Genomic DNA, 23080 nt, shown 5'->3' with positions numbered 1-23080 from the left:
GAAACCAATGTTGGGATAATGGCAAAAGATTTCAACTATATTACCTGCTCGTAAAAACAAGATGTTCCTGCTGTTTAAAAGTTGCATGTTTATTTTGGGAGAGTGTTGTTTTCTTAGTTGCAGGTTTTAATGTCAAAGGTGAACAACGACTCATAGTTACGGAGGTAGTTAAACAAAGCGAAGTAAAGTTAACTTAATCTGAACACTATTATCCAGTTTAATACATAGGCTTTCACGACCAATATTATGCGTAAGAGGTTTTTTTTGGGTTAGATCCGTACATTTTAATGTGTCGTTAAACTATTATCCAGGTTGGGCAAAGACAATGAGTCGGTCACATACTTAAAAAATACAGTGAGGGAAAAAAGTATTTGATCCCCTGCTGATTTTGTACGTTTGCTCACTGAAAACGAAATGATCAGTCTATAATTTTAATGGTAGGTTTATTTGAACAGTGAGAGACAGAATAACAAAAAAATCCAGAAAAACGCATGTCAAAAATGTTATAAATTGATTTGCATTTTAATGAGGGAAATAAGTATTTGACCCCCTCTCAATCAGAAAGCGTTCTGGCTCCCAGGTGTCTTTTATACAGGTAACGAGCTGAGAATAGGAGCACACTCTTAAAGGGAGTGCTCCTAATCTGAGCTTGTTACCTGTATAAAAGACACCTGTCCACAGAAGCAATCAATCAATCAGATTCCAAACTCTCCACCATGGCCAAGACCAAAGAGCTCTCCAAGGATGTCAGGGGCAAGATTGTAGACCTACACAAGGCTGGAATGGGCTACAATACCATTGCCAAGCAGCTTGGTGAGAAGGTGACGGCAGTTGGTGCGATTATTCGCAAATGGAAGAAACACAAAAGAACTGTCAATCTCCCTCGGTCTGGGGCTCCATGCAAGATCTCACCTCGTGGAGTTGCAATGATCATGAGAACGGTGAGGAATCAGCCCAGAACTACACGGGAGGATCTTGTCAATGATCTCAAGGCAGCTGGGACCAGAGTCACCAAGAAAACAATTGGTAACACACTACACCGTGAAGGACTGAAATCCTGCAGCGCCTGCAAGGTCCCCCTGCTCAAGAAAGCACATATACATGCCCGTCTGAAGTTTTGCCAATGGACATCTGAATGATTCAGAGGACAACTGGGTGAAAGTGTTGTGGTCAGATGAGACCAAAAATGGAGCTCTTTGGCATCAACTCAACTCGCCGTGTTTGGAGGAGGAGGAATGTTGCCTATGACCCCAAGAACACTATCCCCACCGTCAAACATGGAGATGGAAACATTATGCTTTGGGGGTGTTTTTCTGCTAAGGGGACAGGACAACTTCACCACATCAAAGGGACGATGGACGGGACCATGTACCATCAAATCTTGGGTGAGAACCTCCTTCCCTCAGCCAGGGCATTGAAAATGGGTCATGGATGGGTATTCCAGCATGACAATGACCCAAAACACACGACCAAGGCAACAAAGGAGTGGCTCAAGAAGAAGCACATTACGGTCCTGGAGTGGCCTAGCCAGTCTCCAGACCTTAATCCCATAGAAAATCTGTGGAGGGAGCTGAAGGTTCGAGTTGCCAAACGTCAGCCTCGAAACCTTAATGACTTGGAGAAGATCTGCAAAGAGGAGTGGGACAAATCCCTCCTGAGATGTGTGCAAACCTGGTGGCCAACTACAAGAAACGTCTGACCTCTGTGATTGCCAACAAGGGTTTTGCCACCAAGTACTAAGTCATGTTTTGCAGAGGGGTCAAATACTTATTTCCCTCATTAAAATGCAAACAATTTATAACATTTTTGGCATACGTTTTTCTGGATTTTGTTACTGTTATTCTGTCTCTCACTGTTCAAATAAACCTACCATTAAAATAATAGACTGATCATTTCTTTGTCAGTGGGCAAACGTACAAAATGAGCAGGGGATCAAATACTTTTTTCCCCTCACTGTAGAAAAGGAATGCGTTCCAGCCTACTACAAGTGACTTTTGAACCATAACTTAAAATCCTGTTGTCACACCATTAATCAAAACATTTCCCGTTCACTAGTGCATCAACCCGAATGCTTGTACAGGTAAAGGCGCAGCCCTGTAGTTATTTGATCATGCCATTGTTGGTGAAAGGGCCTCCACTGAAGGAAGCTCGAGAAACCCCCTCCACTAAAATGATATTTTGGCCTCCTGGTCAGGTACCTTGGAAGCGGTGAGAGTACCTATACTTTACCCCACCACATGGGACCCATTTACACTCAGTGGATGGGAGCATATTAAACACATGTGGCCCTTTGTTTCAACCGCCTCTTAGGGATATTGAATAGGCGACGTCTCGATAATGATCCCGGCGTGTTAACCATTCACCATAGCAGCATTGGAATGCGTACGCGGTTAAACGTCTTAAATGCCAGTAGGTGGGTGCACTACATCCCTTGGGAAATCATTTTTTTTAACGGATGTTCTATTATGTCACATCCAAAGTTTGGCGAACTTAATGTGCTGATGTCTCCAACACCAGCAATGTCTCCAACACCAGCAATGTTGACATGTTTCAGTCAAATTTTGATTTAAAGCTTTCGTGACTGCAGTAATTCATATTCTTAGTTTTTTCGGTAAAGTCACGTTGAAGAGAAACAACAAAATAACAAAATATATATAAAACAATAAAAAATTCTCACGACGTTTCGACCATAACTCAAACGGTCATCATCAGGTGTGTCGGTTTGCATAAATTTATTTTGAAAACGGCATATTTATTTATATATATAAAAATAACGTTTGCGTCACGCGCAACGATGGCAGTTTGCCAGGACTAGTCCATCTATTTTTTTGAAAAGAGGAGGGGGGAGACGAAATTTGTTTTTATGTATGCTGTCTGAAAGGCACTGTAAGCGTGAACAATCAATCAAGAACTGAAATGATTTATCAAATCTTTCCAATGATTGCTAAGATAGAATCCATCTTCTCGGTTGAAATTGTCTCTGTGTTTGTATATGTGGATAGCCTCATGAACGAATCTCTCATGGAAGCCAGATGGCTTACAAAGAACCTCCGTCTTGGAAAAGTCAATGGCATGTGAGCCTACTGAATTAGAACAATGATCTGCTACGGCCGAGGTGTTGGTCCTACCGTGTTTAAGGTCTGCTTTATGTTCACGAATGCGGTCCGAGATATGGCGTTTGGTTTCTCCAATGTAACTACTACCACAGAGGCAACTTAGTTTGTAGACACCAGGGTATTGTATGTCCGGAATCACATCTTTTACAGACGGAACCAGATCACGGATTTTATGTAATGTGTTGAAACGGACCTGGATCTTGTGTTTATTCAAGATTTTGGAGATCTTTTTTGTGATCCCAGCAATGTAGGGTAAAGTGATGGTTTTGAAAGGCTCCTCAAGAGGGTTCTTCTTCATGGTTTGAGTGATAGCTTTGCGGATTGTATAGTCGGAGTAACCATTAGCCCTAAGAGCTTGGTGTACGTGCTTGAGTTCACTGCTTATGTGTTCCTGGTCGGATATGCATTGGGCTCTATGATACAGAGTCTTGATGAGAGAATTCTTCTGTGATGGATGGTGGTGGGAATCCGGTTTCAGATAAGCATCCGTATGGGTAGCTTTCCTGTAGACAGAGTGGCTCATTGAACCATCAGGTCTCTTTTTAATTAGGACATCCAAAAAAAGGTATCTTGCCATCTATTTCGACTTCCATGGTAAATCTGATGGCTGGGTGTATGGAATTGATGTGGTCGAAGAATTTGTCTAGAGCAGGCCGGCCATGTGGCCAGATGACAAAAGTGTCATCCACGTACCTCTTCCATAAGGTTGGGCGCAGAGTGGCAGTCTGGATGGCGTCAGTCTCAAATTTCTCCATGAAAATGTTAGCTATAACTGGAGAAAGGGGGCACCCCAATGGGCTCCCCCCTTTCTCCAGTTATAGCTAACATTTTCATGGAGAAATTTGAGACTGACGCCATCCAGACTGCCACTCTGCGCCCAACCTTATGGAAGAGGTACGTGGATGACACTTTTGTCATCTGGCCACATGGCCGGCCTGCTCTAGACAAATTCTTCGACCACATCAATTCCATACACCCAGCCATCAGATTTACCATGGAAGTCGAAATAGATGGCAAGATACCTTTTTTGGATGTCCTAATTAAAAAGAGACCTGATGGTTCAATGAGCCACTCTGTCTACAGGAAAGCTACCCATACGGATGCTTATCTGAAACCGGATTCCCACCACCATCCATCACAGAAGAATTCTCTCATCAAGACTCTGTATCATAGAGCCCAATGCATATCCGACCAGGAACACATAAGCAGTGAACTCAAGCACGTACACCAAGCTCTTAGGGCTAATGGTTACTCCGACTATACAATCCGCAAAGCTATCACTCAAACCATGAAGAAGAACCCTCTTGAGGAGCCTTTCAAAACCATCACTTTACCCTACATTGCTGGGATCACAAAAAAGATCTCCAAAATCTTGAATAAACACAAGATCCAGGTCCGTTTCAACACATTACATAAAATCCGTGATCTGGTTCCGTCTGTAAAAGATGTGATTCCGGACATACAATACCCTGGTGTCTACAAACTAAGTTGCCTCTGTGGTAGTAGTTACATTGGAGAAACCAAACGCCATATCTCGGACCGCATTCGTGAACATAAAGCAGACCTTAAACACGGTAGGACCAACACCTCGGCCGTAGCAGATCATTGTTCTAATTCAGTAGGCTCACATGCCATTGACTTTTCCAAGACGGAGGTTCTTTGTAAGCCATCTGGCTTCCATGAGAGATTCGTTCATGAGGCTATCCACATATACAAACACAGAGACAATTTCAACCGAGAAGATGGATTCTATCTTAGCAATCATTGGAAAGATTTGATAAATCATTTCAGTTCTTGATTGATTGTTCACGCTTACAGTGCCTTTCAGACAGCATACATAAAAACAAATTTCGTCTCCCCCCTCCTCTTTTCAAAAAAATAGATGGACTAGTCCTGGCAAACTGCCATCGTTGCGCGTGACGCAAACGTTATTTTTATATATATAAATAAATATGCCGTTTTCAAAATAAATTTATGCAAACCGACACACCTGATGATGACCGTTTGAGTTATGGTCGAAGCGTCGTGAGAATTTTTTATTGTTTTATATATATTTTGTTATTTTGTTGTTTCTCTTCAACGTGACTTTACCGAAAAAACTAAGAATATGTTTCAGTCATTCCATCGGGATATAAGACTGGTTCTTTTAAGTCAGTTTAACCTTAGTTTGGCAAATATGCAGCCCTGCATGTTTTTGTTCACGACCATCCCTGGCGGAAGGACTGTCATATAATATACCGCTTTAAATAACCAACGCAGGGTTACTTTGAATCTCTAACGAACCATCGCAAAGGCTTCCAAATTCCAAACTTTGCCCTAACCATTGTTTACCTCCATATTTTACAATATACTGTACTATACTTACACGGAACATAAATGCGCACAAGCGGTGTCAACAAGCCACACAATGTTAAAATATGGCCAGAGTGAGTTAACACAGAAGTAGAATTGTCAGCTCTTTGCTATTACGGGTGATAAAATAAACAAGGTGTATTTCTGTCCGTGCGTCTCTATCACAAATGACACTTTGTTGAATCCAACTGCCTACAAGCTTCCCAGACAAATGCTTATCCTGCAGCATTTATGTAATAAAATTCTGGTTCGAATTCAATATTATGAAGCTCAGCAGCAGTACTCAGGCTAATTAAACAAACGCATCCTCACGATGGGGCCCTAGCAGCAACCAGTGGGATGATCCAGCTTGAAGATGGACATTACGCTGTCACTAAGAAGCTGTCAACCCAACAGTTACAAAAGTTATCCTTTGTACAACTCGTCTGACCACAGACGACAAAACCGGTCACGTGCCGTAAATTGCTTTCCTAAACAAAATACTGCGAGATATCGTTGATCCGATGCGCTAATATATATTTATTGGCAAGACGAATGGAGGTCTATTTATGTCACCGTATTTGTACGCCACAAAGGGCTATAAATGATTAACAATACATGAGAGCGCTCTTCCCCGCGACCCTATTACCTGAGACTGCTATCATCCACGCTAACTGTAAGGTCCGTGAACATTCCTGTTTTCTGTGCCACTTACCTTACGATGCCTGATTATTATCCACGGGGTTTTCGCGTCCTCCGTTGTGGAAACGGCTTCCTATTATCCACAATTGTTTTCTTCTTCACGAATAAGAGTCGACTGGCAAAATGCGTCTCGTTATCCGCGTGACCCAAGCGGATAATAGAATCCACACGAAGTCAAACAACAACATTACAGATAGGCTCTTTCCAGTCCACAGATATATGCTATTGTAGGTCCATCAATTAGTCCAGGGATGTCACTTATCAATACCACCAAAGGTGATATCCCTTTTAATCAGGGTCAGATTAATGTTATTGTCGGCACTTCTGTTTCGTAAGACTTCAGTGATAACTTTCTGCAGTTCGTGCTGCTGCTGCTGCCCATGTTACCCATACTGCCGTGGTCACTTCGTCCTGACGTTGGACAGATGTCGTTATCGATATGATCATTATTTAGTCTGTGCACTAATTCGATGGGAGTGCGCTGTGTGTGTGTGCCGCAGATACGCAGATTTAAATTGAAATGATTGTTAAGACATTTTTTTTTACCAAGCCTAAAAAATATTGCAAGCGAAAATTTCTTCAACAATTTTTTGTGACTATGATTATCATATCGGATGACGCAGCTTTAAAAGGATGCTGTTGATGTTCATCGGTAACAGATTCAAAGTTCTGACGCGACAACCGCATGGCGAGTTTCGTTTAAGCTTAAAGACTTATTAAATTGCAACGAGCAGCCATAAAAAAATCTATTTATTCAAGAAGACAACTTGGTTACATTTTTTAATCATACAAAGAGCAATTGCAAAATATTATTTCGCTGGCCCTTTAGTTTTCGTAGACCCTAGGCACAGTGCTTACTCTCCCTATTGGATAATACGGCCCTGCCTTTGATGGTTCCAATGTTGTTTTGTGGCCCACAACGGTGAATTATGTGATGACAATTTGAAATGAGTGGCCTATCAAACGATTCAACCTCATTTAGCCGTATCAATAAATCTCATACCTGTCAACCCCTTACCAGTGCCTACCGTATTACAGACCAATTCAGACCTTATTGGTCACTCCGTTCCCTTATAAATCTCAACGTTCATCCTACAAAGTCCCCATCACAAGGGGAGAAACACAAACACACAGACAAAACACACCGGTTTTGTTCTGCCCGTATTGAAAGGCTGTACGCTGGAATGAATGGACCTTTAAAGAAGACTCAACTTCCCTGCACAAGATGACGGCTAAACCCGTATTTGTTCGACAGCCGTGACATCGGCATGACTCAGAGGTTTTGCCCTCTCTGGCCACAGCAGCGATTTCTGCCACCACCACCACAGCACCACCACACCACCACAGCACCACTACCACCACACCACCACCACCACAGCACCACCACCACCACACCACCACCACACCACCACCACCACAGCACCACCACTCTGAACTCGGGTTCGTCCACCAACTCGCCAGTCACCTGGTTCCCGAAGACGCCCAGAGCGCAGGCCGTGGACACCTCCTGAGGTCCGAACCACACGGCGGCCACTCGCGAGGGCATGCCGATGATGAAGGCGTTGGAGATTGCGCACAGGGTCTGGGCCAGCACCGTGACCCCGAATCCCAGGCCATCCGGCCTCACGCTCGCCACCTTGAGCCAGGCGCCCAGGGCGTCGAATACCGTGGCCAGCAGCGCCGTGGTGCGCAGCCCGTGGTGGTCGAGCAGCCAGGTGATGGGGAAGATGAGCGGGATGTAGGCCAGCATGTAGACCATGGACAGCCAGTCCACGGCGCCAGAATCGACACCGTAGAAGCGCACGAAGATGTTGTTGATGATGCTGTACTCGATCCACTGGAAGGCGTTGGACAGCGAGTAGACGCTGAAGATCGTCACGATGACCCAGCGGCGGCAGTAGAGCCTCGTCTTGTTGGCGTACGGCGGCGTGGAGCTGCTGCCGCCTGCAGCTGGCTCGGTGGCCGCTGACGCCAACGACGATGCTGCCGCTGCTGCCGCCACTGCTGCCCGTTCGGATTCCCACGCCACCTCCACCCCATCGTCGTCGTCGTGAGCTGCCGACCCCACGACTTGCCGCAGGTCCTGGCCATGATGCACATCAGGACCTTCGCTACCCTGGTGATCACCCGCGGGCAGCTCGACCATCTGTGTGGCGGGGGTGGTGGCTGCCATGTGCTTCTTCTCAGCCACCACGTCCGTTGCGTTATCGTTCCCTTCCACACGATCGCCCGTCTCGCCGCCGCCGCCGGCAGCCACGCCTCGTTCACCTGCCTCCCCGCCCGGAGGTGGGATGAACTCGGTCTCGGTCATATCACCGTCGAGTGAGTTTCCAGGACTGCGAGCCGACAACAGAGCAACAAGAAGACGAGGCGAGGCAAACGAGCGAGGCTCGTTTCCCGGTCTATTGGGGTAGCTGCGTGCGAAGTCTCTGCTACTACGCCGGGCGTTAACAATGCCCCTGTCGCAACAGCACCACGCCTGCTTGTTCTCGATACGCGGTCCATCAGTGCGGCACTCGCCCCGACCTCCTCAGACAACACCTCGAGCTCACCTCCTCCATCTGCGCGATTTGCTCACGCGTCGTCAGCGTGCCAGCGCCGCGCGGCATTGCTTCTGTGACCACTTGATGGCCGGGCGAGACAATGTCTGGGCTCTCGATTTCCTGCTTTAAAGAGCACCTGGGTTGTTAGGCAGGCAGGCAGTGCGTGTGTGTGTGCGTGCGTTCAGACTATATTGTGTTGGTGCGTGTGTGTGTGTGCTTTTTATGCCAAGTGCCCCAGTGACTTAAAGCCATTTGCCTCGCAGCCACGAGGGGGCGAGCTGGAGGCTTTCAGATTTCCCCGCAGTCGACACGTGACTTGAGCTAAATGTGATTTATACTGGTAGGAACGAAGTTGTAAACTGAGTGTACCAGCCTGCAATAGATTAATGTGTCCGTCCGTCCCCTTTCAATACTTTAACGAAGTGAAATCTCGTGCTGTTGGGTGTAAAATCAGCAATAGACAGCGCAGAGACTTGATATGTCTTATTGCACCCAACATTTGGAAGTAACAATGTTATAAAATTGCGCAAAATGCCAATGTTCCTACCAGCCCACCCTGCAGGGACCTGTTTTTTTTTGGGGGGGGGGGTTGTGCTCAGAAACGAAAGAGCAAAATTTGTTTGTTAGTACGTATGTAAATTTCACGCAAAAAATTAAGCCGCAACCTGTTTTTTTATGTTTGTATTATTAGAACTAAATTGGACATGACGTAGCCCATCCTTCATTAGACCTACAATTAATAATAAAAACCAGAAGCTTCTTTGGAAGGCACAGTGGAATCATTTATTCACTTATGGCTTGCATGTCAAAGTGGATTAATCATCATTTTAATTAATATACGCTGCCTTAGAATCTTGGGAAAACAAATCCTGTGACCTGGCATATATTAATAAAACCGCGTATTTCGGAAAGCCCGTCAATACTCCTTATTTTTAACAGTCCTGCATTGGGATCTTTGGTCAATCTTGGGCAATTCTCGAGAAAGACGACAAGCAACAGCGATGTTGCAAAAGTATTGACTTTGTTTCGTACGCTCACAGCAACAGTATGGACACATTCATTTTGAATATCGCATTATGAATAATAATTACTGTAACAGAAGTATTGAAATATGTTTGTGGACTTGTTCTACGATTTAGTGTGCTGGAGTTTGTAACAGCAACGGTTGAACTACGTGTCAATTTACAAAGGTAGCAATGAGTGAACTGCGATGGTAACGTATGTATAGTGTGCGTGTCCTTTGGACAGGCACAGCCTATGAAAATTTTGGTTGTTAAAAGTTAGGTGTGCAACACTCATAATGACTTGTTAGGCTTCGGATACAGGAACACCTTGCACTTGCGTCTGGTTAGGAGGGATCAGAACATGGACGAATGTCAAAAATGGTCGAATGTCAAGCAGAGCCTTTACTTAGCTCGCAAATTTATTTTGACCGCCGAAAAACGTACATGCAAATAAATACATCTAAAAAGGTGCATGAAAATAACTACAGCAACTATATAACACATGCGTGCGTTATATAAGCACAGTATGAATACTGTGCACGTGTTTTATAATAACGAAAATAACTATGAACCACTGTAGTATTATACGGTTATCACAAAAATAACTGAATTGTTTACAGTATAATCACAGAAATAAGTGCAGTATTAATATGTGAATAAACACAAATGTAAGAGGTGCTCACTGAACGACTTCCATTCAAAGACTGAACGAAAAAGACGGCGCGTGGCGCGAACGTCGTGGTAGGTTTGGGGGATGAAATCGGACGAAAGACGAAAGCGACGAAAGCCAAGTGGACCAAAGTCAAGGTATCGCCTTATGTGTTTAATTGATGTGCAGCACGCACCTACGATTAGCACGCTTGGCTACGTACGGTGCGAAAAAAGTTCAACATACATAGAAAGAAGTTCAACATACATACACACACACATTGGCTGACATGCACGATCAAGTCATACGTGTCGACACGAAGGGCTTCGTTGTAACATGTAGGTTAGGTAATTAAGTAAAACATGCCACATGAAATGAACACCGACTTGAGGTTATCAAAAGGCGTATTTAGAATGTACATACATGGTCTTAAGACGAAAAAGACGGTCTAGATTGCATCACACGTAATTCCTACAATAATACACATACAATTGCAAATCGTAGCTTACAAAATACAAGGAGTTTGGGAGTTTTTAATAATGAAAAGTGGGCGCCTCCAGCATACGCTAACATCTTTTCGTATCTTAAACTTCTTTTGGAAGGTACGTGGCCAACTGCGTTAATCATAACACCAAAAACACGTTGCTCTGGTGTTATATGCCTAATTCACGACTGTTTCTTGATGATGACACAAATCATAGTGAACACACAAGTTGACACAGGAAATAGTGAACAAGTTGGCGTATAGCACAGAGCAGTTTATGTTTATAGTGAAAAAGCTGACAGCAGATACTGGAGGTAGCTCACACATTGCGTTATTTTGTATAAATATTCCCACTCATTGTTTTATCAGTGGTGATTTCAAGTTATTTGTGTATTATTTTAAGAAACACATGTAATGAAACCTAGAGCATCGTTTTATGAATACCCTGTTCATATAAATACATGCTAATGTGCACACGGGACAAATTTTGCTCATATTAAGTACCACTTTGCAGCCGTATTTATAAGTCCTGTTATTTTCATGTCATCAGCAACTATAAGATGGTTAATATTTGTATCAAATTCTATTTTTAGCTTTTTCTACAACCCAATTATTCCCCCCAAAAAAATCTGAAGTCAATGCGAAATTACTTTGGCGAAAGCAACTCCTCGTGTGACTACTCTTTTGATGTGTACTTTGTTACTTCCTGTATCCTATCTCAGTGCAGCTATTAAATGCTTTGAAGACATTATTTATTTTATGCTTTGATTTGTCGCAGCCTGAAGGACTGTCAGTTTTAACCGAGTCAAATGCATTTTCATAGTCTACAAATCTGTCAGACGACACAATTGGATACTACACCAGAGGATGTACACTTAGAACAGTTGCTGAACTGTCAGGCTGTAGTGGTGCACGCTTATAATCCAGCCATGTCTGTATGTATGTTGAACTTCTTTCGCACCGTATGTAGCCAACCGTGCTCATCGGAGTCATGAAGGCGAAGGTTTGTGGATCAAGGCGTCGTAACCTGGCTTGCCAGAAGGCAGTTCAGAAAACATGTGGACTCTGCATCTTCTGTCTGTACAGGATAGAGCGTTTCCCCCTCACGCGCATGGGTTTTCTCTGGGTGCTCCGGTTTCCTCCCACATGTAAACACTCATTAATTGGTCGATAACAGCTTGGACAATTGTTGGTGCTGGCTCATCGCGTGGCTGCCTTCTTGCTTGTCTGTGGATCCTCACACTTAAAAGAGTAAATGGATTGTTAAATCATGTTGCCTGCTAGGAAACATGGGCCTGGACATCACACATCATTGGAATGGATTTTGGCCAATAGCTTAGCTGTAACTACGAAGGGAAGGACCAAATATACATCCGCCACAGGGATGGTGCGATGAAATCAGCTCATGTGCAGGCACTAGGTGGCTTGTTATATTGCAGAACCATAACTATGCAGTGGATAAATGATAGGGGATGAAAATAAATGCATGTAACATGATTTGTGAAATGGTCCCGCTCACTGGTGGAGAAATAAGGACTCTGCAAGCGCATCATTGGCACTGAATACAGTATTACGTGAAAATGACGTGCAAAAAAAGCTTGCACATGGTCGTGCTGTAGTATTAACAGACATGTCAATCACATTGTGTAACCGTTACAGTTTGCACCAGTCTCATTCAAAGGAAATTCTGCTCTGCTAATTACTCACGTTAATTCTGGAGTAACCAACCCGATGGCCACGAAATAGCATGTAAATATATTTTGTGTACAAAACATCGCTCAATGTATTTGTAAGTTAATGTTTCAAACACACTAATGATATGCACAAGTAATGCAGCAATCGTTACTGAAGCCCAGTTTAACTGGGATGACCATGTTCTTCACATTGTCCGACTTCAGGCTTCCAAAACAACTTAATTGATATTCTCAACTAGCCAGTGGCCGAAGAAATGTCAGTGGTCACAGAAAGGAGGATAAACATACACAATGAGAGCACGCTCTAAGAAATAACAAAAGTTGGCTGCTGTTTTGCACAGTGTGTATTTTTTTGGGGAGGGGGGTGTTTTGTAATTAACAGAGCTTAATGTAACGCATAAGTTTTGGAAAAAGCCTCAGTGCATTGGCAGTGGTGACTTGTGCCACATGCTCCACCGATACACCCTTTACCCTCGCCACGTACTCGCAGGACACCACAATATTGCTGGGTTCATTTCTTGTCTGCAAAAGATGAAAGTGACAGTACAGTCGCAATGCGTCATTCATTCATCGTTTTATATAGCAGATGAGAGCCACTCAATTTTTCCACAACACTCATTAAAATTAAAGCGCTTGCCATTTTCATTGTGAACGGAGGTGTTTTTGCTGATATACCTGTTTGACAGGCCCAAGGGCCGGGGAGTCCGTCTCCAGCACCAGGTACTCCAGAGGCAACTGCTTCACGAGTTTCTCCTTCTTGAGAGAAATAAAACTCACGTTAGCTCCAGATAGATGGGCAGCTCAATATATCGATTAATATTAAACAGCCCCTTGTCCCCTTGTCAATCCCCTGCCGGATGAAGGTCTGTCCACATCATGTCGGTCATGAGGGTTGTTTGACCATACTTTAGCTCAATGCGGAGCTCCAAATGGGCAATGTATTCAACAAAACATAATCATATAATAATAGGTTTCTGTCACTTTATGGCATGAGCAACACATACTGGCCTGGGTTTGCAATAACAAATTAGATAATTATCTCAGCTTATTTTAATGAAATGTATGCGTAACTTTGCATTTACCAAAAATTATTTTTTTCTATGCTGTGGCCATTAGACTTCACTTACCGTACTGTGATATATGTGGTTTTTACAGTCTTATCCTGATTATAACTGTGATTCGACTCCATCACGTGGCGTATTTAAACCTAAAATATAATCACTGCTTCCTGAATGCATTTATGTAGCAAAACGTAAATGATAACATAGTGTTAACCTTTTGATTTAAAGCTTTCGTGACTGCAGTGATTCATATTCTTGGTTCTTTCGGTAAAGTCACGTTGAAGAAAAACAATAAAATATATAAAAAACAATAAAATTCTCACCATGTTTCGACTGCAACACAAGCAGTCATCATCAGGTGTGAAAACCAACGGCAAGAACATTTGAAAGAAGTGGCGGATTGTATTGATTTATTTTTAAACGTTAGCACCACGGATAGCGATTTGACAGTTTGTTTAGATGGACGAGTCCATCTATGTTCGGAAAAGAGGAGGGGGGAGACGAAAAATTAATGTATGCTGTCTGAAAGCCACCGTCAGCATGAACAATCAATTAACACCCAAAATAGTTGATCAAATCCTTCCAATGATTGCTAAGCCAGAATCCATCTTCTCGGTTGAAATTGTCTCTGTTTTTGTATATGTGGATAGCCTCATGAACGAATCTCTCATGGTAGCCAGATGGCTTGCACCAAAGTTCCTGTACCTGACACCATCGAAATCATTGAAGACTTGGTTCATCAAGGACTAAACACTGAGGTACCCCCCCCCCCCCCCGGTGAGACACTGCTTAACCAATACATACTTCACTTGGAATGGAACTTTCTACAAACTGAGGGCACCCCAATGGGCTCCCCCCTATCTCCGGTTATAGCCAACATTTTTATGGAGAAATTTGAGACTGACGCCATCCAGACTGCCACTCTGCGCCCAACTTTATGGAAGAGGTACGTGGATGACACTTTTGTCATCTGGCCACATGGCCGACCTGCTCTAGACCAATTCTTCGACCACATCAATTCCATACACCCAGCCATCAGATTTACCATGGAAGTTGAAAAAGATGGCAAGCTACCTTTTTTGGATGTCCTAATAAAAAAGAGACCTGATGGTTCAATGAGCCACTCTGTCTACAGAAAAGCTACCCATATGGATGCTTATCTGAAACCGGATTCCCACCACCATCCATCACAGAAGAATTCTCTCATCAAGACTCTGCACCATAGAGCCCAATGCATATCCGACCAGGAACACATAGCCAGTGAACTCAAGCACGTACACCAAGCTCTTAAGGCTAATGGTTACTCCGACTATACAATCCGCAAAGCTATCACTCAAACCATGAAGAAGGACCCTCTTGAGGAGCCTTTCAAAACCATCACTTTACCCTACATTGCGGGGATCACAAAAAAGATCTCCAAAATCTTGAATAAACACAAGATCCAGGTCCGTTTCAACACATTACATAAAATCCGTGATCTGGTTCCGTCTGTAAAAGATGTGATTCCAGACATACAATACCCTGGTGTCTACAAACTAAGTTGCCTATGTGGTAGTAGTTACATTGCAGAAACCAAACGACACGTCTCGGACCGCATTCGTGAACACAAAGCAGACCTTAAACACGGTAGGACCAACACCTCGGCCATGGCAGATCACTGTTATAATTCAGTAGGCTCACATGACATTGTCTTCTCCAAGACAGAGGTTCTTTGCAAGCCATCTGGCTACCATGAGGATTCGTTTATGAGGCTATCCACATATACAAACACAGAGACAATTTCAACCGAGAAGATGGATTCTGGCTTAGCAATCATTGGAAGGATTTGATAAACCATTTCGGATCTTAATTGATTGTTCACGCTTACGGTGGCTTTCAGACAGCATACATTAATTTTTCGTCTCCCCCTTCCTCTTTTCCGAACATAGATGGACTCGTCTATCTAAACAAACTGTCAAATCTCTATCCGTGGTTCTAACGTTTAAAAAGAAATTAAAAAATACAAACCGGCACTTCTTTCAAATGTTCTTGCCGTTGGTTTTCACACCTGATGATGACTGCTTGTGTTGCAGTCGAAACGTCGTGAGAATTTTATTGTTTTATATATATTTTATTTTATTGTTTCCCTTCAACGTGACTTTACCGAAAGAACCAAGAATATGTAGTGTTAACCTGTTTGTGAGTAGGATTTGGGTTTTTTTGGATGAAAAAATTTCTATTCCTCCTGTAAAATTTCCAAAAGACCATTATTCACGATACTAATTTGAATGAAAGGGTGAACTAGAATGAAATGTAATATCTTTATCAGAGGAACTCAATTGGTTACCTTTTCTTCTCACAATTATATCCTGCTTGCAGTTTAGACATTCCGTTAAACTTAGTACATTTGGAGCTCTCACAGTGAGCACATCCATCGCCTTATGTTACAGAAGAGTCTGCAGAAGGAGACATCAAATTGTTTCTGACAGCTCAAGCAACCCCCTTATTCACATCAGGGAGCAAAACCCTTCCCACCTGCTCTGTTACATGGCAATGAAACAAATATTTAAAATGTTCATAACTGCCAATTTAACAAAGTTCAGTGAAAACACAAATGTAAAACCAGATTTGTTTGTGTACAGGAATTAAACTATTGGAGTGTACCAGGTAAAGCCCACTGAGCTATTAGCTCGTTTTCCAAGATGACCTGGCCACACATGATAGCTCACCGATGTTGCTTACATCATCACACGCGGGAATGTATAGCAGTAGCCAAATTATCTAAATGCATGTTTCCAAATATGGAGGGCAAAACTGGAGGATCTATATTATATATAAAAGGAAAATTTGTGGATTTGTGTCTGTTCGAAATGTTTAGCATACTTCCCATCATGCTACAAACTTTAAATTTGGCATGTGGGTAACTCCCATACTGTACACAATGTAAGAAGTATAAAAATAGACTTTTGTATTTTGGGGGGGGGGGGGGGAGCAGAAATGACCATGAGGTGTGGCGTCAACCCGCATTCAGGACTAGCGAGAATCGATATCTGGTGATCATTTGTGGTATCGATTAAACGGGAATAGGCCGATTCTAAAGAAATCTACAACCTTCGATTCCTTGGCGTGCGAGAGTACGTTTTTTTTCCACCGCGCGTTGGGTTTTATTTGAATTAATCAGGTAATGATCTAATTTATCATTAAATTGCTTAAAAATATATATTTATATGAATTATAAAGAATAGGGTTATTGTGTGCAAACTTTATATGTAGCACATTAAACGTTTACCCCCCTAAGTAACATGGCTAAACGGTACAATGCCAATAGGTCTTTTATGTAAAAAATACTACTATAGAGTCACTAGATACTACTATAGAGTCACTAGATACTACTATAGAGTCACTAGATACTACTCACTCTATTGTATGTAGGGTGTTTAGGTAAAAATTCCTACGCGGGGGTAAAAATATTTTGAGGGTCGACAATTTTCGGAAACCTTTTAGGTCAACTATTTACCCCCCACTTTTTATAACTTTTTGGACTTATCATTTTGTTGACGGACAAATGGACAGACAAACCGCCGGGCTTTCACAATAGCTTAGTATTTCTGTATGTATATGTTATGTTTTTAAGTTTTGAGAAGTGTTGAAATATATTTTTCCCCCGGGCAATGCCGGGTACTTCCCGCTAGTCTTTTTTCTATAAAAAAAATCCACATGACCACAGGAAAAGAATATGCAAACTCCAAATATACAGGCATCGTCAGGGTCAGGATCAAAGCCAAGACCCGCGTACCAGGCAAGGGATACAGTTGAGAAACTATTTTGATTGCCGGCAGCTGAAATCTGAATTCAAACCCAGTATCTCAGCAGTGCCAGCTCCGTGTCTGACCTCTGAGCCAGCTAACCGCCTGTTTGGAAAATCCTCTTCAACAAACCTGTTCACTGCGGACGATGGAAGGCGGAATGGAGAAGAAGTATCCAGCCTGAATGCCCTCCATTGCCACAGAAGGCCTCCCATCAAAGGCATGCAGCAACACATTCTGGGCTCCTGGATCATGTGAGCAAAGCACAGACAGTCACGGTGATTAACCGATACTTAACCACTCTATACAAGATTTCTGACCGGGGTACTCCGCAATAGAGCGGCTTGCGATCGAAAGGTTACGAGTCCAAATCCGGGTTGGGGATTGACACAGTCCACCATACCTCCAAGGTTGATAAAATGAGTGCCACTTCATGGGGAAGTAAACAGCTGATGTTCTATGGGTAGACTCGATCTCATCATAGGAATGTGGAATTTCCCCCATTGGCTAAGGACTTTAAACAGGAGATGAAAACTGTCTCAATGCTCATTTCAGCAAGAAATAATTGTGACCTGTACAATAATTAACAGGCATTTAATCATATGAAAATAACATAGGCAATGCCAAAATAAGTTACTGATGACTAATGCAATAAAGTAATATACCAAAGGGGCCAAGTTACATTTGGAGCGTTCTCTCAATGTAAGGATACTCAACTGGGCAGTTATTTTTGAAGTAATTTGAACATTCTTTTAAAAAGTGTGTTATCTATAAGTTTATTCTTTGTAAAAATGTGTTCAACATATATGCTATCTCAATTTTAATGTCACTTGTTATTTCCGAACCTTGCTCTTTGAGAAGTTGAATAGTTGGTCTACCAGCGGACCTCGAGTGCACATTTCTGCAGAACAAACAACACCATGCAAGATCCTACATCAGTTGACTCAAACCAAGCAAGCACATTGCATTCTCCAGCTCAAATCTAGAATTATCCAGCTCATTGGGTGCTGACGCAACTCTGATGGTGCATTGCCTTTGAGTTGTGCGCCTTTTGGCATCTTCTTGTCCAACACCATGTGAGACGAGGGTCTAAAGAAAGCTGTCTCGGGTGTGGACCAATCAATTTCAAGGACAGTGCATACATTATCAGAGTTGTTTTTTGTTTGCGTTCCGACCGCAGGTATTGTGGTCAATGTCAACATGACTCCTTGTTAAAAAAAGGTGTCAGTTTTGTTGCCAGATAAAAGGGTAAAAAAACAATTATCAATGTGCATTTAAGTCAAATCTAGCATTTTTTTTGGAACAAGGGCACTACGCAGACTCTGGAGCGATTCCAGGTGTGCATTAAGGATCCTGTATCAATCTACTATATTTAATAGCCGGCCAATTGTCTAGTGACATGATTCCACATATATAAGGATCCTGAATTAATTTTCGATGTGTGATATCCAGTAATACCCCAATCTACGCCCTCCCGTTTTACGTACTTTTGTTATAACGTACTCAACTGATTGATTCCCAATCCGTTTTTACGTACTGTGGTCCCTCGGCATAATGTACTCGAGATTTACGAACTTTACCATGAACACTCAAATGGTTTACGCTGCACAGTGACATTCATCCACCAGATGGCTCCCAAGCGCAGTCAATTTCATGTATACACGTACTCTCTTAAGTTTTCACACACACTACATTTATGGCGACTATGTACATATAAGTGTAAAAATGTGTATCTGATAAACTAATAATACATATAGTATAACAGACAAGGTAATATATCTTAATATATCAATAATGTACACTTATTTTTCACACTGATGGTTGTACAGTACAGGCAGTCCAAGATTTATGAACGTCCGCCTTACAAACACCCGTGCTTACGAACCAGCTTCCATGAAATACAAACAAAAAATACTTAAAACGTGTACTGCCAATTGCAAACTGAACTGTTTTAGGAGGAGCGATCCTCCGCGAGATGTAACGAGTCGGCCTTGCGCTGGGAGTGTTTGTGTGCACGCGTGGACAAAGGCGGTCAGGCGGTGGTGCTGCCCATCCATCCCCTCGTGTACCGTTCCCGCCTTCATAGGTGCTCGCTAACAGCACTTGCCCCAACAGTCTGTTAAGGCTACACAGGGGATCTTTGTCTTTGTGTGGGGAGCAGTGGCGTAGCGGTGAGCGCGCTTCGCTGCGAAAGCGGTGAACCGAGTTCGATTCTTGCTCACGGACAACACCAGTGCCTGGTGTGGTGTGTAAACATCACCACCGGGGACACAAAGGCGGCCGGGCGTGGTGGTGGCCACCCACCCCCTCGTGTGCTGTACCAGCCTTCATAAGTGTCACTCACAGCACTTGCCCCCTTAGTCTGTCAAGGCTACACGGGGGGTGTCGTTGTTGTTGTTGGTCGTCTGTGTGCGTGTGTGCACTTGTGGTGACTCATGGCACCACTCCCGACTACAAGCTCGCAGTAGGACTGCGTTCTTTTTTTCTATGTTACTTTATTTTGTTTTATTTACTATACAGTATTTTTTTTTTAGTGTTACATGTCCAATATGTCGTCTCAATTATGAGTTTGACAATGCTTCCCTTTTCGGTGACCCATATCGTAGACATCGAAGTGGACTCTCCGAAACTCGTTTGGCAACCTAGCGCACCCTAAAGGAGTTGGCAACACTTGGCCGCATTCGATGTGGGCCATGTCTGGCTTGGCGAGAGAGGAGAGGCTTTTGTCGGTCGTTGCCAAGACACTTACAGGGGCAGGTCGAGCCGTAGGGCGAGCGCCACCTGGCGAGAGAGCACCTCCCTCTGGCCCTGCTTGTCCTGCTCCGTCTTGGCCACACGAGGGCTGAAGTCCAGCCCCACCTGCAAGCAACGCAAGAGCACCCTCTGGCGGTTCACGTACAACTCGACCAACGTGTACATGTATCAAAGTTGAGGCTTCTTAAAAAGGCTCAACGAAGTGAATGGAAGCAGGGCAGCAGAAAGGGAGGGGGGGGGCAAGGTTGGGGGGGGGGTTAAAGGGCAAACTAGATTAGAAGCTTTCGTGACTGCAGGAATTATTACTCTTTGGTTCTTTCGGTAAAGTCACGGAGAAAATCAAATAAAATAATAATAGAATACGACGTTTGGGTTGCAACACAAGCAACCATCATCAGGTAAGAATGATTAAAACACAGACACGGGAACAGCATAGGCAGACACACATGCAGAGAGACACACACAATGTGTGTCTGCCTATGCTGTTCCCGTGTCTGTGTTTAATCATTCATGCTTACCTGATGATGGTTGCTTCTGTTGCAACCGAAACGTCGTATTCTATTGTTATTTTATTTTCTACGTGACTTTACCGAAAGAACCAAAGAGGGTAGGGGGCAGTTTTCCCTTGACCTCAGATTTGAGGGGATCCCAAAAAATGGCCGAGGGGGGGGGGCTTCAGAAAGAGCCCAAAGAACTTCACACGGGAGACCTCATCTGTCATTTTTCCCCGGGGTCCCAAAACACGTTTTGGTGGCCTTGCATGGAAGATAACATTTGCTGTTAATAATATCCACTCATAGTCGCTGGCTGTTTTCCCAGTTTTGTATAATTGACGTTGGAATTTCTGACTTTGAGAAATGCTCTTAAAAGTTACTCTTCCTTTGCGACGTTTCGCCTCCAACATTGGAGGCATCTTCAGGAAGTACTGCTTGTCAGAGCATTTCTCATAGATCGATCCATGAAAACCAACATCAATGAATGAATGATATTGTTCTGCGGATGAGACATACTTGATTGTGCTTCAACTACTTTGTTTGAAATACGAACATTTAAATGCTAGTACTGTGGTGACACACCCACAGTCGTTGTAAGAAAATCCCCCAAAACGCAATGCATACAAGTATTCACAAACACACAAGAATAAGTAAATACATTCAAACACTTAACCACTATGCTATAGATATGACAATCACTACAGTGTGTTGTCATGGTACTGTTAGACTGGAATATGCTTAAATACACTTTTGTGGATGTGTAAACCGTATGCGCAGGAGTTCCCTATCCACGGTATCGCACTCGATTATTGGTGCAAATAAATTGCAGTGATAACACCCATGACGAAGGTTAGACATGTCACAGTAGCTTGACCTTTGAGACATTCCATCGTCTCTGTCATAAGCTTTCACTGCTAGAGCTGCAATAAAAGGTGGCAATGTGCAGTTGCATACGTCAATGCAAAGGGTGTGCAAACGATGCTATATATTTTATTGTTTTTAAATATCAGCGTGGTTGGTTTACAACTCAAATGTGTCATGGGAAGATGTGTAACGTTGGCAAGACTGTTTTTTAAAGTAGGTCTTTGCCAGGGAGGCTTTTCATTGCTTCCAAGCATGTTTTCATTATTATAAGATGAAAACTTTCATATTACTATTGTTAGAAAAACTAAGACCCGTTTTGGTGGCCTTTGTAGCCTTTTAGAAATTAAACTGTAATTTCACAACTTTTCCTTCATTCATGGCCTTTAAAGTTTAAAACCAGATAAGAGTCTATTCCAATCAATCACCTCTTAATCAAGGAAAACCTTGCTCAAAAACAAGTACCACTATGTCCATGTCACATGTGATAAAAGGTCAATGGTATAATTGTACAAAAGTAAAAAAATGCCCATGGGAACATTAAGCATAACACAAATATATTAACCTTTAAATATAATTTAGCATTTCAGAAAGATATGTTTTTAATTAGGTATATGGTATAGTTAAAATATTTTTTTAATGTAAAATATATACAATGTTATTCCATGTACAAGTGGCATTATGGAAGCAAGAGGAGTGTCCAAACTTCATATGAACACGTGGGACATAACCGAGGGATTTTGAGGAGCCTCTTAGATTGCAAAGGTGTCCATGACCAATTAATAATGTAGATGAGTTGGAGATAATTTCTTAGTAAACTACAGATAGTCCCCGAGTTACGATGGTCCGACTTACGATATTTCGATCTTACGATGGCGATACGACAAAATTGTAACATTTTAAATTTCGCGCGGCAGGCAAACGCAGCAGCGTACGAGGTACGATACTGTACGTTGGGATGTCATTTTAGGGTTACCACGATACGATACGTTCAATGCATGTTCAAAGTTTTTCTAGCAGATAGGATTTTCCTGAAAAAACTTTCTATTAAATTGCAGTTTAACAAGTAAGGCTTTCGCGGCCAATATTATTCATAATAAAGGTGTTTGGGTTAGATCGCGTTATTTATAAATGTGTTGTAACCCTCCACCACCCGACACGGCCAATTAGCAAAAAAGTGTCACGTTGACAAAAGACAAATAGTTCACTACTTTAGCCCACCGGTGTGTTGAAGAGTGAATCCACAACATTTACAGTTTGAGTACGACGTTTCGCTGGTAATTACATCCAGCATCATCGGGCAATTCGCCAGAATGGTAAAGCCCTCACTTGCTCCCGGTCTTAAATATAGCAGCAGGGTGACGCCATCATTTAACACATTCAGGTGCAGTGATTTGAGGCGGAGGGGGGGGGGGTATTGTAATTATATAATCGATTGGTAATCAGTCAATGGTTATGATTAGTAATGAGTTGTAGATTAGTAATTAGTTGTAATGTGTGTTATTGTGAGTATATGCTACGTTAGTAATCCGTTAATTAGTATGTGTTTCCCCTATAAGGAATTGTAATATGTATTATTTAATCATACGCTTCCAAGCCGCA

At 42.8% G+C, this 23080-nt stretch overlaps 2 protein-coding genes across 4 annotated transcripts in view; both read right to left on the bottom strand.

Annotated features, from left to right (window-relative positions):
* Nucleotides 1–9227, bottom strand: part of LOC116939545 (choline/ethanolamine transporter flvcr2a-like) — a 36829-nt gene extending 27602 nt beyond the window's left edge. The window contains exon 1 of the mRNA XM_032948069.2: nucleotides 7615–9227. Coding sequence (XP_032803960.2) covers nucleotides 7615–8460 — 846 coding nt within the window. The 5' untranslated portion in view covers nucleotides 8461–9227. The remainder of the gene's footprint in view (nucleotides 1–7614) is intronic.
* Nucleotides 9228–10078: 851 nt separating this feature from the next.
* The window catches only part of TATDN3 (TatD DNase domain containing 3), a 31305-nt gene continuing 18303 nt past the window's right edge, over nucleotides 10079–23080 (bottom strand). For 2 of the 3 annotated variants that reach the window (XM_032948070.2, XM_032948072.2), the window contains 5 exons: nucleotides 20119–20228; nucleotides 18215–18270; nucleotides 17502–17614; nucleotides 13199–13279; nucleotides 10079–13045 (listed from right to left, as the gene is read on the bottom strand). In XM_032948070.2, coding sequence (XP_032803961.1) covers nucleotides 12899–13045; nucleotides 13199–13279; nucleotides 17502–17614; nucleotides 18215–18270; nucleotides 20119–20228 — 507 coding nt within the window. In that variant the 3' untranslated portion in view covers nucleotides 10079–12898. The remainder of the gene's footprint in view (nucleotides 13046–13198; nucleotides 13280–17501; nucleotides 17615–18214; nucleotides 18271–20118; nucleotides 20229–23080) is intronic. The other variant, XM_032948071.2, reaches the window with a different exon arrangement.

This window comes from Petromyzon marinus, chromosome 6 (assembly GCF_048934315.1).
Source record: "Petromyzon marinus isolate PM22_M1 ecotype Great Lakes invasive population chromosome 6, UKy_Petmar_22M1.pri1.0, whole genome shotgun sequence".
Taxonomy (NCBI): domain Eukaryota; kingdom Metazoa; phylum Chordata; class Hyperoartia; order Petromyzontiformes; family Petromyzontidae; genus Petromyzon; species Petromyzon marinus.
The sequence above is the reverse complement of the archived record's forward strand: the minus strand, read 5'-3'. Positions and strand labels throughout refer to the sequence as shown.